At 56.6% G+C, this 15,233-nt stretch overlaps 1 protein-coding gene across 1 annotated transcript; it reads right to left on the bottom strand.

Annotated features, from left to right (window-relative positions):
• Nucleotides 1-7,507: 7,507 nt before the first annotated feature.
• gcs-1 (Glutamate--cysteine ligase) lies at nt 7,508-9,945 on the bottom strand (the record flags this gene model as incomplete). Its single annotated transcript, XM_037328314.1, has 6 exons — nt 7,508-8,563; nt 8,618-9,329; nt 9,443-9,594; nt 9,651-9,716; nt 9,804-9,874; nt 9,942-9,945. 6 exons carry the CDS (start codon nt 9,943-9,945, stop codon nt 7,508-7,510), a joined length of 2,061 nt encoding a protein of 686 aa, XP_037173166.1.
• Nucleotides 9,946-15,233: the final 5,288 nt, after the last annotated feature.

Raw genomic sequence — 15,233 nt, 5'->3', positions numbered from 1 at the left:
AACGAGACATGATCGATCCAGATGAGATGCCGAAGGGCTAAGACGATCAAAGTGAAATTGGGCCAAAGTCTGTATGGATAGGCCCGAAGTGAGAGGAAGTCTGATAGCCGCCTGGCGCCGAGAGGAGGTCCGCGTGCGAGTCATTTCAGGGTGCAAAGGGGCCGTGCCGTGGGGATATTGTATCGGTAAGGTTGCGGACGTGCCCATCTTTCTCGGCCGATCTCCAGAGGACGTGTGCATTTTGGATTTGCAGAGTCGGAGTCGGGCAACACATCTCTCCAACTTGCATGGAGACTGGATGTGACTGCCGCGCCAGGGGCTGGTGCTCGTGGCGGCGACGACCGTGACTTTTGCACGCGGCAGTGTTTTCGGCGGTCTAGAAAGTTACAGACGGGCGCCCAACGTGGCCTGTGCTATTGCTGCTTGGTAAGTTGCGGTTAGTTCGAGGCTTCAAGAGTTGAAGGGTCCAAGGTTAGGTTGGGTTGTGCAGCGGAGGCACGGGTAAGGTAGCTGAGAGACAGGGGAGATTTGGATGGCGTGTCAGCGAGACGAGACAAGACCAGACGGGCCATGTCTCTGTATGTTGTTTGCAGGTGGTCTGGTTGGTGAAGCCCGAACGTGCCTGCGCAGGATATGAGGGCGTGGGGATTTCGGTGATTGATCATTGATGACGAAGAAGAGCCAGAGAAGCACGAGGCGTTGGATGGCAGCACCGGCAGCATTTCTTTTGGCGGGCGCTTGTGATGGGGCCGCGATACGGGCGGGTCGGACAATGAAAGGATCGTTGCGGCGGTCGGCTATAGTTACGGTTGCGGAAGGGATAGATCTGGAAATCCGTCTGCCGGGTTAACTGATGATCAGATTAACAGCCGTGGCTGACAGCCATGGGGGGCCAGCGTCCATCACGAGGACTGCCGTGCCGGGTACGAATCGAATACAGCGAGGACAGCAGATTGCGCGTCGATGATCAAATTTCGCATGTCGCGCGCGAACTGGCACTTGGTTGGCGGCGGCTTTTTCACGGGGTTGAGCGTCGGGTTGCCGCCAACATTGCTTTTTCCTGCATTCCTCCCTTTTCCGTAGCCGCGGTGATGCTTCGGGACTGGTTCCCTCTGGCGGACACATCTCCTTCCATGCAGCAGAGAGGCAATCAGTAATGCATGCTTTGTACGTCGGTCAGAGACAGAGAGACAGGCCAAGGCTGAAGCAGGCAGGCAGGCAATATTCGCATTGTGTTGCCTGACTCGGCTCGACCTTCTTCCTTTCTGTCTTGTCTGGCTGCGCTGCAAGGTGGCATGCTATTTTGATCGTTCGTCAGAGGACGAATCTAAGATGCCGAGATCAACAGCTGATTGTGTTATTTGAGTTGGCGTGAGATCCTCATGCGTGGTGGTTGTTGGTGCATGGTATAGCTTGGCTGGCATGGCATGGCGGCGGCATGGATATGCACAACAATGAAGAAATCGAGAATAACGGCTGGGATATCTGTGGGCATAGTTAGCAGAATAATTAATGTGCACCTTGCTCAGGCTAAGATGCGCCGGGCGGTCAAACCAGCGGGATCCCTGGATTGAAATATCGAGACCTCGTGGGAAGGCGCCGGCGCGGGCCCGAAACGGCGGTAGTCCCTGCTGACGTCCAGGGAAACGACGATAGCGCGCGCATTCGAATGGAGAGGGCAGGCATATCCGTCCTCACAAAAAAAAGGCGACTTCCCTTGGGCACTTGGACCAGACGAAAAGGAACAAGGGCTCCAAAATCAGATCATCGCCAGGGATGAGAGCTCGATCGGGGAACAGAAGGAAAATGTCCCGGCGCTATTTTGGGTGGGCGGGTGGAGCGCAGCCATTTGACTGGACGGCCCAGCGGAAATGTTATCGCAAGTATCTTTGGCTCTGGGAGCGGGTAGGTCGACGGTGGGTGTGTGGGAGGGGAGGGGTGGCAGGTACGGCGCGATACAAGATACATCACCGCTGCTGCGAAGGTACGTGCTCCGAACTCCGTACCTGCCTTGACCATCGCGAACTCCTTGGGACTGAGGTATCCACCCGTGGGTAGTCTCCATCTGGACTGGGTTCCCTGGCGCAGCTTACCTAGTTGGGAAGCGGCAGCCCACATCGGACCCCGGCGGCTCCCCGGATGCGATCGCAGATTTGCGTCGATTTGATTGCGATTCACTTTGAGCGGGAAAAACGGGGGTGGATCCTTCCAAGTCAGGCATCCCTCCACTCACACCAACTCACAGTGCAGCAGCAGTGCAGCAGCAGTGCAGCAGCAGCGGCCCTGCCTGTCCTGCCTGTGGAATACCACACAATACCACTCAATAAGGCGCGGCACACAGGACGGACACATCCACTCACACTCTCGTGATTGAAATGTTCGTCCCATTTTCCCATCTCACGACTCGCGCGTGGCGTGATTTTTCAACTCCCGTCCATCGCCAACGTCCTAGCGGGCTTCATCATCTCATGCCTTTCCGCAATCCTATGCAAACTATCCAGAACTGCCTTTGTGCCTACCCAGCTAGCATCGCCTTTTCCCCCTTCCCTCTTCAACAACCCTGCCTTTCCCCGTTACGTCGAAACCAATCTGCCCATCGCCGCCATCGACAACCGTTTTACCGCCCCAATCTGCATGGCATGGCATTTGCATGTTTAGGGTCGCAACGGATCCTCAAGCTGACCTACGCCCAATTCCCTCAATGACAGGGTCTGAAACTGAGGTTTGTTCTGGAAGCGAAGGGGAGGGCGTCGAATGCACACACACACATACACACACACCAGAAGAATCTGCCTTTTCACGGCTTAGTCGGATCTAATAGCGCGATTAACAGTTCTGCGCTCTTCCCCATCGTCATCGACATGGCCCTCGACGATTCATCCGTGTTGACCGCCGTCATTGGTGGTTCCATCGCCGTACCAATCACTTGACACTCGACACCCTCACGTCATGCAAGATCAGGCACGTTTCTCCACATCGGTGAGAGTGCTCCGCACCCAATCACCACCATCCGCCCGGGCGTTTTGTCTGTTCAACCAACACGAGCAAGGGAAACTGGAGAAACTATGCCCCACCATCTGTCCAAAGTACCTCGCCGAAAGCCCAAGAGTCACCTTTCGAAACCATGTTCATCGCTCCTGTCCGCTGTCCGTCGTCTGCAAGATGCCCCTCTATCGTGTGGGCCTTCAAGGGCAGGAGACCCCGATCTCTGGGTTTACATGGTGCAGATGCATCGACATGAGAATCGACTAACAACTGACCGACTCTTTGCTCGCTTACCCACTCGCTCTCGGATCACCAATAACCCTTGCGCTTCAAACTTCAGAGACGGAGACACTATTCATTAATATCATGGCACTTCCCCGTGCTATTGCTCCACCGACAGTCGCAGCAGCAGCAACAGTAGCAAGTCCCGACTGCGTACCTCGGACACGTCAGAGCGCCCCCTCAAAGACATCAAGAGACACGCGACATGGCCGGACGAATTGACACAGCCGATCCCAATGACGGCAGACACGGAAAGAGGCCAATACCAAGCCTCAAGGTCTCGGTCCCTTTCCTACCCACGGCCCAGCAGCCTGCCTGATCTGCCACTTCCACTTGCCCATCTGCCGCCAGTGCTTTCTGGGAAATCACTTCGTCGTCTGGGCTGGCCTAGCCGAAGCCCAGCACCAAGACAAAGTCCGTTGCCCGTTGATCTCTGCTCTAGCACAAAGCTCCGTGCCTCTGACAGCCACGTGGGTTCTCAAGCCCCGAAAGCACATAAGCTATGCTGCTCAGATCCCTGGATCTGGGTCTGGACCCGTTCATGTTCACCCTGATCCATACAGAAGGGGAGTACATGCCCTCCGCCAAACTCCAACCTTCACGACACGCTGTGTGGCGCCAGACGGGGTACACAGTACAGGCACAGGGTGCGAATCTTGCCTGCTTGCTTCTCCAACAATGGAAACTGCCACACATAGCTGCCAGCTCCAGCTGCTTGCTGCTGGCTAGATGTTCCTTGTCTGCCTGATGTACGCCGTTCCTCTCTCTTGGGTACGACCACCTTCAACGAATAACAACGACAATGCCAGTGTTCCTCCCTCCACTTCCGCCCCTTCAAACACGCTGACTCGGCCCATGGAACAGAGAGAATGCCACGCTGCTGCCCAGGTCCCTGGCCCGCCACCTGGCTGACCTTGTATGGACGCCCATTGACTTGACAGACGCGGGAGCGAATTCCACTCTGGCAACGTACTCCTAACCTTGGCGCGCAAACTCTCACGCTTCCCCATAGACAACATCGTACGATCTGATCTAAGCTTCGCCCTTCGCCTCGCCATGCCTTGTTGCCCGAGATCTTTTGCCTGAACACCCGATTTGCTCCGGATTTCCCACGCAGCATTCCACGAGGTCACCGGACCTAGATCTGGTTGGATCTCATCAAACGATCTGACACCCGTGTGTCTGCGCAAGGGTAGGGCCCATTCAACCCCATTCCGCATCTCTGCCCGCCGCTACCACCCAACCGGTCTCGCCAATCTATCTCTCCGTAACTTGTCACATCTGACGGTCCTGGGTGTGTATCGAACTCGTACAGTGCGCCAATGGCGACGGTGGACATGATCGCAGCCGTCTCACGGTGACCCCTCAGAGATCCTTCCTACGGCCGTTCGGTTCGTCCTTGGTCGTCCACGGTTTAAGGGTTCCTACTAACTGCCAAACACGCGCACACGTCGATCCAGCACAACGGCCCAATACGAACTGCAAACTACTTACAACCGCAGCACAGCCTCGCGTTGCTGAACCAAGCCCAAATTGCACTCCAGTCCCAGACGTGGGAGGCTAGCACCTAAATCCTTCAATAGCGCGCTCTGTACGAACAATCATCGCACGTCCAGCCCAGCCTGCTACGTCATGATGGTCCAGCAATCGAACCATGGCGCCTCGCGTCGATCACTGCCGCTTGCGGTTGCCAAAGTTGAAGCCGCTTCAGCCTGCCCACACGGTTCCCACGCGACATGCCATGTCCAAAGCCTTTCCGCGCGCAGCTGAATATGCGCCCAAACCAGCGTCAAAGGAACGGTTGTGCCGCAACAGCATGTTTTCTCCTTGCCTCGTTGCTCTTCGTGGCGGCGGCACTATCGACAAGGGAACGTAGGGAGATTGTGATAATAGCAGCCTTCCACGCTCTAGGCTGGGCTTCTATGCATCGCCGTTCAGCCTTTGCCCCTTTCGCATCCCATCCGTTCGGTTGAAAAGGGAACACCTAGGTCAGTAGGGGCTCGGGAACACCAGTGGAATCCTTCAAGATTGTCTGCAGTGTCTTAGGGGCATCGCGTTAGAGGGAATTCCGCCTCCTTCACCTTGACCTTGCGGCCCCTAGTGCCAGACGATGCGGTCCGCTAGTCCTGCCACATCACTCGGCAGAGCTCAAACCGCCAAGCTGAGATGCAGAGTCGCACAAGTCCACTCCTCGTGAAGGGTCTCCATAGACAGCTCGTGGCTTGGCTTCGGTTTAGAAGATGTTGCTCGAACCCTCTCAGACAAGCCCAGCTCTCTCCCGCGCCGCGTGCTGCAGACGAGTGCGCAGTGCCAGCAAGACAACCCAGGCATAGCTGGGCATTATACGGTGTCTCACTACGCTGCTTGGGCATGGTTCGATCTCGACGACTCAGTGGCCAAGAGCCCATCAAACCAGCCACAGACAGCCGCATGACCATGCTCGCAACGTGGCTCGCCGGCAGAGAAGTGTGGAATGCATTTGCGAAATCATGGTAATCTGCCAGCAGGCTTGGACTGACAGGCACCGTGATAACTGCGTAGCCCGCAGAACCTCGCTTCAGCCCGGTGCGGCACCGAACAAACGCCATCGTACGCTGCCATCGAAACGACCTCCTTTCTGCTTTGCCCACGGCATCTTCATCCCCTCTCTTGCTCCCGAAATCGAACTGCCGGTGCAGCTATTTCCGCCACAGGATCGAACTTATTTTGGCGTGCCGCCGTCGAGCAGATCCAAGACACACGGCCTGGCGGTTCAAACAACACCTCGGTCAAACTAGCCAGCCCAAGGCGCTTAGGCTCCCGCCTCTTGGGGGGAAAACATCACACGAACCCCGTGTCGATTTCGTTTTCGGTCTCAGCGTCGCGGGCTTGCTAACAGGGCACGGCATGGCACAACCGCAGCTCTCCCCACATCCGCCACGCACACAGGCAGCCTCTCTCTCACACATGGCTCTCACACGCCCCCTCGGTTCTAGTGTAGAGCCAGGTACCAGCTGTCCGGGTCATCCCTTACCTGGAAACTGGGAGCGGGAAACTCCATCGACGAAACGCAACGCCACTTTCCATTTTGCCCATGGCTGTTTTTGTTGCAAATTACGGCCGATTCCAACTTTCCGGAAGATCATCCATATGCGTGACGCCCTCCCTTCCCCAATCAAGAGCCAGGCAACGTCAGCGGGAATGCCCATTGCCCAGCCTTGCATCAAACGGGCGTAAGAAGGTCGGAAGCGAAAAACAGGTCTTGCATCACAACTTTCCCGTACGGAACCCGCATTCCTCTTGGGTTCTGGCCAGTTCTTTCCTTGCTGCTCCAGCACCGCGGAGCTGGGTCGAACATTGTTCACTCCCTCACCCGCCACCCCCTTCCACGTGAAGCAGACACACAGCTAGCCGCGCGAAATCGGCTTGGCTCAAGGAGTAATCCGTCACGCCTCCTCGAGTGCGGAAGAGAGAAAGAGCTTGTTTCCTTTTACAGCTAAACTCGCGAAGCGCACGTAGGCTGCGATATCCACCTTCATCTCAGACGTCATCCAATCTCGCAACTCCCACTTGATGACGATGTCTTAGGGGTCCCCTACGCGGCCGTGAGGCTGAGATCGTGAGCTACTGGCACGTTAACGCCCAGATTGCAAACATGATCACTCAGGTTCAGAGCTTAGCTGCTTGCTGCGGGCGAACAAGATTGAATCTTCACCCGTGAACACTGAAACGTCCATATACCCACACCGCTTTCGTAAGACATGTTCAAATCAAAAACTTCATCTGCGGCTGATGACCGTCCGCCACGTAGATCAGGATCAACTGGGCACGGAGTGGAGGCCTCAAGGGGAAATGGGGGCGTCGGGCGTCATTGAGGGAAAACAAGGGAAAAGAATATGTCACGATGCTTGTCTTACGATGTACTGCTGAAAGTCTATGATCATTACGTGTAGGAGGAATGTCTCTTAAATCTTCCGGCGGAGATGCTGATGACGAGAGAGAGGTGGAGAGAGGCTAGGAAACCCAACGATGCCTAACACCCCATCGTAGGAAGGGCTGAACTGCGCTCACGGCGACGCCCCCGATCTCGCCCGCTTCAGGGGTCCATCTTGTCTCTCGTCCGCTTGTCCATTGGGTCCCCTCTTCTTCTCGGCGTCTAATCATGGCAGAAAGAAGAACCGTCAGCATCCTGAGTCACCATTTTCACGTAGACAGCCACCAAAATGAAGAGAAAAGGAAAATGAGAAGGAAACTTGTAGTTTTACGCACCTCCTCCGCACCCCCTCCTAAAGTCGCCGAGCAGGCTCGGCAGCCCGTAGACGTCAAGCCCCCCGAACCCCTTGCCCGCCGTCTCCCGCTCGCCGACGGCGATGACGGCCGCGACGATGTCCTTCTGGATCTCCTCCGAGACGACGCTGTCGTGCGCGTAGCCCGGGTGCACGTCGACGAAGTCGCGCAGCCAGCGCGCCGCGGTCGACAGCTTGCCGCTCGCGCGCTGGCTGACGAGGCGCAGGTACGTGTCGAGCTCGCAGCGCGTCTGCACGTCGACGTTGACGCCGTCGAGGTAGCTCTCGACGAGCGGGATCAGGCCGGGGAAGCCACCGTCGGGGCGGCCGTTGATGACCTCGTCGACGGTCATCTCCTCGTACTCGTCCTCGACGGGGCCGACGGGCGTCGGGGGCCGGCTGGGCACCGCGGAGCCGGGGCGCGAGCCGGGGCGGGATGTGGAGTTCGGGTTGGCGGTGATGTTCTCGCCGAGCTGGCGGCCGGGCCTGCTGGGGAACGGGTTCCTGCGGAAGAAGAACTTGTCCTTGAGGACGGCGTCGACGTTGTGGGCGCGCTCCATGTTCTCGTCGACTTTGGTGATGGGGATGTAGAAGTTGAGGTCGAAGCTGAGGATGGCGCGGGTGACGAGGACCATGAAGACGGAGAAGGCGGCGTTCTCGAAGTCGGTGAGCTGGATCTCCATGGGGCGGAACTCGACGCGCCAGCCGATGCTGTTGTCGGCGGGCGGGGGCTTGAAGCGCATGTGCTGCCAGTTTGTGCTCTGCAGGTTCTCGAAGTGGTCCGTCTTGGAGAGGTCGAGCTCCTGCAGGTCCTCCTCGAAGACGACGATGGGGTCGCGGATGAAGAGGTGGGCAAAGTGCGTGGCGAGGCGGTCGTCCATGCCGCCGGCCATGAGCCTGGCCTTGATGGCCTCGTCGATGACGAGGTCGGGGTAGAGGTACTCGGGCCGCAGGCGCGGGTCAGTGGAGATGTAGGTCGAGTTGGAGGCGTAGCGGGATTTGGGGATGCGCCAGCGGTCGTTCTTCAGGGGCTTGGGTTTTGTCAGTATGATCGGGTTCCCTAGGAAGGGGGGCTAGAGGTTTACCTTCTCTCCGAGCTCTTCGGGTGTTCTGCAATCGACCGCCCTGCTGATCTGGTTCCATCTCACATCCGTGTTCGCGAGGAAGCCCTTGTACATGGGCGTGGCGGCCGTCAGGGCGAGCATGATGGGACCCAGCGGGCTGAGCTGGTCGTACATCTTCCTGCCCTCGGTGATGTTCTTCGCCTGGAACGTGATTTGCAGACAGCAGCTGCCCATGCCGAACGCCATGGCGTCCATGTGGATGAAGTTGTCGGGCGCGGCGCCGCCGCTGCGGACGTCGTCGTCTTCGGGCCAGTTGTGCAGGTCGTAGTTGACGGTGGGGTCCTTCCAGGGGTTGGGGGTGTTCTTGTCGTGGAAGACGGGGACGTTGACCTGGACCTTGCGGCCGCGGCGCCAGCGGATGTTGGCGGCGAGGGTGGGAAAGCGGATGTGCGGGTTGGCGATCTCGTCCGGGACGAACTGGGAGCGCAGCTTGGGGCCGGAGGGCGGGTAGTAGGGCTCGGTGAAGTCGCCGGGGCAGCCGATGCGCGGAAAGGTGGTGAGGGTGATGGGGTACTCGTTGGCGTGCATGTGGTCCTTTGCGATCTTGCGGCGGAGCTTCATGTCGGGCTCGACGTCGAGGAGCTCCTTGAAGCCGATGCCCCAGGGCTTACCCGGAGTTGCTTCGAGCATGAAGCGGCCGAACTCAGGGTGGAAGACGGGGAGGGTTGTGCCTCTGCGGGACGTGTTAGTCTCGAGTGTGATGAAGAGCTGCCAGGCATGCCCTCTCTCACTCATGCTGGGTCTGACATGAGATGAGCAGTGAGAGAGAGGGACAGGAGAACTCACGATTCTCTGGCTACATCCTGAAGTTCAGGCACGCAGCCCCCCTCCTTGGCCAGGTCGGGGCTCTCAGCGAGGGCCGTGAGGATCTCGGCTTGTCTGAGCGATAGACGAACCTTGGGCTCATCCTTGTCGTAGGTGACAACCAAATATTCAACCTGCATCACATATCAGAGATATTTTTTCTGAGAAGGGTGCAACAATTCTCATGTACCTCGTCTCCCCACAACATGGCATCGCGCTCCTTTCCCTTCGCCTTGTTCCATATCTCTAGCAGTTGCTATAGAAATCACGTCAAAAGTCAGCAGAGTGAGCACACGATGAGGAGGAACATCTCATGGCGAGAGAAGTGTGAGTGTCATCGAACCTTGATACCCCACTCGCGGACCTGATCGGCGCGCTGCTTCGCATCCGGCCAGTCAAGGGCGGTTCCCAGAGCTCTGCAAAATACGTTAGGATGCTTTTACCACTTAAGCTACATGATGCGCAGGAACTTGCAGGAGACCCATTGTTGCGAATTGAATGTTTTGGTGATGTTTGCGATGGTGGGGTTGGGGCGGCTACGACCGGCTCCGTCTTGAGCCCCCGGAGACAGAGTTACTGATGATCGGCGTTTAGGTATGTACGTGTACGTGATGCCTGTTAAAAATGCGTATCACAATATGTTTGACGCCCGAGATTAGGAATTGACGGGATGCTATGTCATCCGCCTTGTCGATAACGCCCTTCGGAGTATCTCGTGAGGGGGAGTGGTGACCGTTTGTTGTTTTTTTCGCCGTTTACCAGCTGTGAGGTAAGCCGTCGTCAGCCCGTTCAGCTACCGCGATGCAAGGCAAGCGCGCTTGTTGGGATGACCGGGGGTGTTTGGCAAGGAAAAGGAGGTTTCTTCAGCGATGGCGCAATAGTTCTAGGCGGACGGGTTCCCGGGGAGTGAGTGGGTGGGTTTGTCCGAATTGGAAGTTGTCTGCGGTGTAATGCAATGTGATGTGATGTAGACTTGCGGCTCAGCCCGACAACCGACCGGCCGACGGCGGGCTAATAAGGCAAAAGGTGGGGGTTTTTGGATGGAATGTTGACAAGCCGCTTTGCTGCCCGTGGCGGTTATGGGATTTGGGGGTTCCGTTGTAGGTAACAGTATGGTTGCCGCGGGATGGGAAAACGTGGTGGTCCCTATTTTCCCTGATCACGCAATGTTGGATTGGAAAGGGGAGAGAGGGGATTGGACAGATGGAAATGGATGAATGGGCTTTTGGAGGTTCTAGAATGGAGGAGGGAATAAGGTATGGTAATTGCGTCGAGCGGACGGGTTTGTTTCCCGCGCGCAGGAACTTGTCTGGTATGTGGGGTCTGATGTTTTCTGCCGTTTTTTTTCTGCGATGTTTTTGCGCCGCTGTACCAGCGAATGATGGAGGGGCAGAATGGAGGGGCTGATTAGAAATCACATGCGTTGCTTAGGGATCCTTGAAGGAGGGGGCTGGGGTGGAAAAGGGCATAGACGACAATCCGCGCTTAATTTTCTCTCAATTGACGAGGAAAAGCTCAGAAAAGCCTTTGGGACGTGGGGACCTGTGTAAAATTTAGTTCCGGGCGGCTTCGGAACCGCCGACTTGAGAGTCCAGGGTGCGTCCGTTGACGACTCGGTGAAGGATGTCGATGTTGGGTTGTCAAAAGTTGATTAGATTGGATTGGTCTACGGTCTGGGGAAGTTTCGGTGCTTGCCCGGCTTCTCTCTTTGCAGGTTCAACTTCGGCTGTGTTTTGACTTTGCGGCGGCTCCTCCCCGGGCGGTAGCTGTTTCTGGTACCTACCTGGACAACCCTTGAGGCAAGTGGGTTTTCCGATGTGGAGGGCACGTCTCGACGCATCCCGATGACGGCGGGTGGTGTTAATGGATTTAAAGTCCGGGTCGGATTTCCCATATCGTGAAATGCATCGTGTACAACATCAGATACTGCGCTACTACGATGTGCTACGTGTCCACGGTCCGTTACAACTCTGTCGCCATCATCTTTCCACGGAATCTGGTGGTCAGGTGTCCGGAAGCCGACCCCGGAAGCCGAGGGATAAGACGGGGGCCGACTGACAGGGGCGGTCTCCAAAGGCGAGTTAAGCGCCATCATCGGGCTTGATGGATTTGTCATTCAGGAGTTTCTGGTGCCGCAGGTGAGATGCCCTCGTTCGATGTCGTTGCGGACTCGGAGGGCGCAGCCGATGCGTAAGGCAGGTTTCGGCATACACCCGGCCGGGTCTAATCACCGAGACTTATCGTCACCGCCTCTCGTCAGTTACTTGTCTGTATCGGCCCGAGACTTGACAGAGTAAGGTAGAACATAGGTTGCAGTAGAGAACACGATAATAGCCATGTAGCAAGTGTGGTTGTGATTGGGGACACAGGATCTCAATATTCTAGTGCTGATAAATCTGCATCATGAAATGGCACATGAGTTGCATGTTGTACGACGGAAGGCTTGATTAGAAATTGATTTTTGGGCCCGTTGTATAGTACAAAATTCCCGTAATGTGCAAAGGAAAAAGAAGATGATTTGCGCAAGCGCGAAATGCAAGCCTGCCGACCCAGACCGGACCCCCCAAACGACCTCCTGATCCCAATCTTGGAGAAGAATACCCCGTCGCTGTCTTCCCTGATGCGAAGACATCCATTCACGCAACTCAACTGCCAAACCGAGCTCGGCCATAGCTTCGATACCAGAGTAACATGATTCCGTTCTCACTTCCGGGTCCGCTTGTGCTAGCACCGTTCGTAGTTAACCAAGCCTGAACATGCTGAAACCATCCTTTATGTTGTCCGAGTTCGCCATAGCAAAGTGCGAGCCGCAGTCTTTCCAAACCATACCGTCTACTAACGCGAGTAAGGATGGAAACCGCGGTTGCTGCTGCGTCCGCCTCCGCGGTAGTTGGCGCCTGGCTTGCCCGCGTTCTTGGGGCCCGTAGGCGCGTTGGCAGGCGGGGCATGCGCAGGGTCTGGCGATCCCTGGTGTGCGCCCCGATTACCACGGTTGAAGCCACCTCCACGACCGCCCCCAGGGTTCATGTTGGGCTGGGGCACGTCGTCGTACATGCCCTCCCACGATGTCGGAGCGCCTCCACCGCCCATGTTGTAGGCTGCCTGCTGGTTGTTGTTGTTGTTGTTGTACTGATCACGCCCACCACCGCTGCCAGTGCTGCCGCCCCGTCGCGGTCCTTGTTGCTGCGCTTGACCTCCTTGAGACGGGTCGAACATCTGCTGTTGGGGGCTGAAGCTGCCACTGGGTCCTGCAGGAGGTCCACCCTGCTGTCCCATCTGCTGTCCCATTTGCTGCTGCATCTGCTGTTGCATTTGCTGCATCTGCTGCATCATCTGTGGCGTCATCTGGCCCATCATGTTCTGTCCATTGCCGCCGCCGCCGCGACCCATCATCTGGTTTTGCATTTGCTGCATTTGCTGCATCTGCATCATTTGCTGCATCATGGCCGGGTTCATCGGTCCCATGCCGCGGCTCATGGCCATCTGCTGCTGCATCATGGCAAAATACTGCTGCATCCTTTGGAAATATTGAGCCATGACTTGCGGCGTCATGCCACCGGCAGCGCCCATCTGGCCGCCTCCCATGCCGCCCTGACTAGCGGCGTCGTCTCCCTTGCGGAACTTGCCTCCGCCGCGGCGGGCAGCCTCTTCCTCCTCCCGGAGATTGCCTCGCGGCTGGGCCTTTTTGACCTCAATCGGCTTGCCATGAATCTCGAGACTTGTGCTAAGACAGGCCTCCACGCCAGCTTCGCTTTCAAAAGTAACGAATCCAAACCCACGGGGTCGACCCGTGTCCTTATCCATCATCAACGTGGCATCAACCACGCGACCGAATTGCTGGAAGTAGTCCTTGAACTCTTGATCAGTGGTCTCCTGGCTTACACCGCCAACGAAAATCTTGCTAGTCTTCTCTTGCTCGTCGCGGGGAATAGCACGCTTCGGGTCGATCTGGTTTTTTTTTTGTAAGCATGACTTCAAGGCCAAGATCAATTTGGAGTGAATATACAATTTTGCCATCCAAGAAATGCTCCTTGACCATGACAATGTTCACAGTCTTGGGATCTCTAAAAGTGAGGAAACCGAAACCTCTTGACCGGCCAGTGCTGCTGTCGCGCATGACTGTGCACTCGACGACCTCGCCAAACTGCGAGAAGTAGTCTCGAAGGGACTCTGTCAGGAGTTAGTGAGTTGTGGGGCATTACTGGTGCACCGGCGGAACTTACGATCAGTAGTCTCCCAGTTGAGGCCGCCAATAAACATCTTTCTGCACGAGATTCAGTCAGTAAGCTCAATCTCCCAAATTTCAGTATACGGCCGTTTGCAGGCACGATGGTGGCAAAGTGCATCGAACAACTGCGGCTTGGGTTGTCGGGAGCAAGCGCACACTTGGCTGATTCCAAGCGTGGCGCAGGTGAATGTCGATGCAATGGCAAGCGTGGACAGTTGCTGCAGACTGTGCATTTCCTCCTCTTCAAGGTCGTCAGAGAGCTTCAAGGCTTAGTCTGGGCTAGAGCAGCAGTTGTTGAATATCCCATCGCGGTTTCTTTTCCCCACGTCTTGAGGCTCGCGATGTCCACCCTATCTTTCAAACACGGCAGGAATGCTCGTTGGTGTTTATCAAAGCGAGTATCGGTTGAGTTCCTTCCACATCAAGTCGTGCGAGATCCGGATACTTCAGGCCCTGGTGGGAACCAGAGTATGATTTGTCGTTGATGAGCGTCGCCAGCCAGCCACGAAAACTCTCACATGTGGGAGAATTGCGGAGCGGATAGCCTGGTCATTGTCGAATGTCTGGTGTCTTTTGCTATCGTCAAGTCTCTGCTAGAATCTAGCTTCGAGCGCTATCCGCTGCTAATCTTGCTACAGCAGCCGAAGAACGCTGACGGTTCTCATCGTGCTCTAAAGACCATCTGCGACTGGGCTATAGAAGGAGCATTTGGCTGCTCCTGAACTGACTGAGTGACTGACTATCGGCGGCATATCTCGGTGATCTCAGGCTGCTTTTCCAGCTGACTTTTGTGGCACCTCTTTCTGGCTTCTCTTTCTGGTTCATCGAGCTCTCTTGTCTTGAGTCTGGTTCTTCCTTGGCTTGCTCGATTGACCCTGAAGTCTCATCCATAGACGCAAGTGACCGACGTCTTCTGGTGTTGCCGCCTCTTTCTCCTCCCAAGTCCCAAAGACCATTCAAGTCTGACCATGGGCCACTGACACCCAAGCACCCGAGAACCACAGCTGGGCAGCTGCTGGTTATTTCATTCGTAGCAGGCACGTCCACTTTGAGTGCCATGCCGTGGGGATGTGTAGCAATGCAAACGTCACGTAAAGATAATCACTTACCCGTCTTCCTTTGCACTAGGGTTCTTGGCCGTGCTCGTTGAGTATGTTGGCTCCTCGTGCTTAACCGCGCCCATTCCGTTTGACGGAGGCGCGTGGGAGGTCGGCGCGCCTCCACTGCCGCCGCCACCTCCACCTCCACCGAGGTTGAAGTCTACCTCATCATCATCATCCTCGTCTTCGTACCTCATCTGATCATCGGCACCGTGGTCTGGCTCGGCTGAAGGAGGCGGCTCGGCGTATGTGTCATGGGTCTGGACGGGAGCTGCGGCAGGAGCGGGCGCCGCGGCGGGCTCCGGGGCGGCAGCCGCCTTCGCGGGGGTATCATCGTCGTAGCTGGAATAGTTTCAGCGTCTGCGTCGATGGTAGTTAGGCTGGAAGGGATGCCATCACTCACAGGTCGGCGAAGAGATCCTCCTCAAAGTTCTCGGGCTCGGTC

The sequence above is a fragment of the Colletotrichum aenigma genome (genome assembly GCF_013390185.1).
Source record: "Colletotrichum aenigma strain Cg56 chromosome Unknown KSG_Cg56_contig09, whole genome shotgun sequence".
NCBI lineage: Eukaryota > Fungi > Ascomycota > Sordariomycetes > Glomerellales > Glomerellaceae > Colletotrichum > Colletotrichum aenigma.
This window is presented reverse-complemented; position numbering and strand designations above follow the sequence as displayed.